This window comes from Acanthisitta chloris, unplaced genomic scaffold (genome assembly GCF_000695815.1).
Source record: "Acanthisitta chloris isolate BGI_N310 unplaced genomic scaffold, ASM69581v1 scaffold40755, whole genome shotgun sequence".
NCBI classification, from domain to species: domain Eukaryota; kingdom Metazoa; phylum Chordata; class Aves; order Passeriformes; family Acanthisittidae; genus Acanthisitta; species Acanthisitta chloris.
Window position 1 is genome coordinate 3,441 of NW_008676109.1, and position 2,151 is coordinate 5,591.

The following is a 2,151-nucleotide window of genomic DNA, read 5'->3' on the forward strand; positions in this document are numbered from 1 at the left end:
ACCAGCTGGATTTTATCCCCGCGCCCCTGCCCGAGAGCCTGCGCTCCCTGCACCTCCAGGTGAGATGAGGTGGGCACAGGCTTATCTGGCCCTGAGCTCACCTCCTCCTCGTCCCCATCCCTCTGGCTCTGACTCGCCCCTTTCCCAGAACAACAACATCCAGACCATGCACGAGGACACGTTCTGCGACAGCCACGACCACGGCCAGATCCGCAGGGCGCTGGAGGACATCCGCCTGGATGGGAACCCCATCAACCTCAGCCTCTTCCCCAACGCCTACTTCTGCCTGCCTCGCCTGCCCACGGGGCGTTTCCTCTGAGCCCCAGCACTGGGGAACACTCCCAGACCACCCTGTCCCCATCCCAGACCCCTCAGCCCCTGCTGCCCCCGGGAAACGCGGGGTGAAGGCAGATGTGTTTCACCCCAGTGTGAGCTGAGATCCTGATGGGGTGAGCTCAAGCCTGGGGCACGTGGATAATTAAATGCTAATAAATTGAAGACTTTTGAATGCATTCAGTGTCTTGTTCTTGACAGTAAGAGCAGTGGGAAGGCCTCATCCAGTTCCAGCCCAGCAGCTGCTTTGGGAATGGTGCTGGTTTCAAAGATGGGACTTCCCTGTATCCCATTTCTTCCTCCATTCCCTCCCAGGGCCTTGGGAAGATTGGTTTCAAAGATGGGACTTCCCTGTGTCTCATTTCTTCCTCCATTCCCTCCCAGGGCCTTGGGAAGACCCTTCTGTGTTGCTTTTGGGGTTTCCTGGAGAGCATGGGGAGCTGCATTGCTGCAGAGAAGTGATGCTTTGCCCACATCAGGTTCGATCTGTCCCCTCAGGCATCCCCAGGTCCATCTGTGCAGATCCAGAGGAATATTGCACATCCAGATATGAGCTGTGGCCACACCTGGAGTGTCCCTGTGTGTTCCCAAAGAGGATGCAACAGGAAATCCCAGCACAGGACAACTGGAATCTTCCATCACCTCATCCCAGACCCACTGGAGTCCCATGGCCCCAGGACACTGGGACTGGGAGCTGTTCTGGCACCAAGTGGGATCTCCAGTGTGATGTCTCTGGGTTTGGGCCTGCAGGGAAAGCCTGGAGCAGCACCAGAGCCTCAGGACCAGCAGGAAAACCACTTGGAACGAGTTAAAATATCTGGTATGATCCCAGTTTTCCCCACCCGAGGAGAGCTGCCCAGTGGTGAGATATTTTAAACCTAATGTATTCATCCTCTATATTTTTATACACATGTAGCAAACACTCACACCGTGCGAGGGATGACACATCCCTGGAGAATCCAAACTCTGAACTCAAACCACTGAGCTCAGCCCACATCCCCCAGCCCTTGGGGAGGCAAGAGAAGGAGGATGGAGAAAAACCTTGGAAGAGGATCCAACTTCTCCCCCATGGGCACTTCAAACACTGTTGGGCACTGGTGCCCGTGAGCTGGCACAGCAAGGAACATGTGTGTGGGCACTTCTTTCCCCTTGCCTTCCTCTTCCATGCAAAACCCAACTCAGCCATGGATGATGTTGATCCAAAAGCCTTGGTAAATGGGAATTTGGAGCTATTCCAGCCTGTCCTTTCAGGCTGGCTCTAAACCACCAGGATTTTTTACTCCTGTTGTCATGTCATCCTTGAAACAGGAATATCTGCCTGTCTTTCTGTCCCCACATCTCTGCTCCTTCCCCATCCATCCTTCCAACACCTTCCCACCACCCTTTACCCCAGTGATCTCACCTGTTTCCATGGGATGGAGCCTCAAGCCCAGCTCGGCTCCAGCAGGATGGAGTTAGCCAATTATTCCCCACACCGCGCCCTGGTCCTTCGCATTCGTCCCACTAGATGGCAAGGCAGAGTGTTTGGAAACGCCTGACCTCAACTTCGGACTGCAAACCGCCTCTCTGCTGCTTCCCTCCCTTCTGGGGCGGCTTTGGCTTCTCTCGGGAATGCCCAAGTGCTTGGGAGCAGCTCAGGTGGTTGGAGTTGGCAGAGGAAGGATTAAAGGAGCTGCAGGGGAGAGGGGTGAGGGAGGTGGGTGGGTGGGTGTCTCTGGGGGGATGAGGCTCCTGGATTTATAGGAACCAAACCTTTCCAAGAGCAATGAGGGGCTCTGGGAGGGCTTTGCTGTGAGAGAGTTGAGATTCAGGGGGTTG

General features: G+C 55.3%; 1 protein-coding gene across 1 annotated transcript in view; it reads left to right on the forward strand.

Annotated features, from left to right (window-relative positions):
- Positions 1-319, forward strand: part of OPTC (opticin) — a 3,375-nt gene extending 3,056 nt beyond the window's left edge. Inside the window, exons 5-6 of the mRNA XM_009075991.1 lie at positions 6-59; positions 149-319. Coding sequence (XP_009074239.1) covers positions 6-59; positions 149-319 — 225 coding nt within the window. The remainder of the gene's footprint in view (positions 1-5; positions 60-148) is intronic.
- The last annotated feature ends 1,832 nt before the right edge of the window (positions 320-2,151 follow it).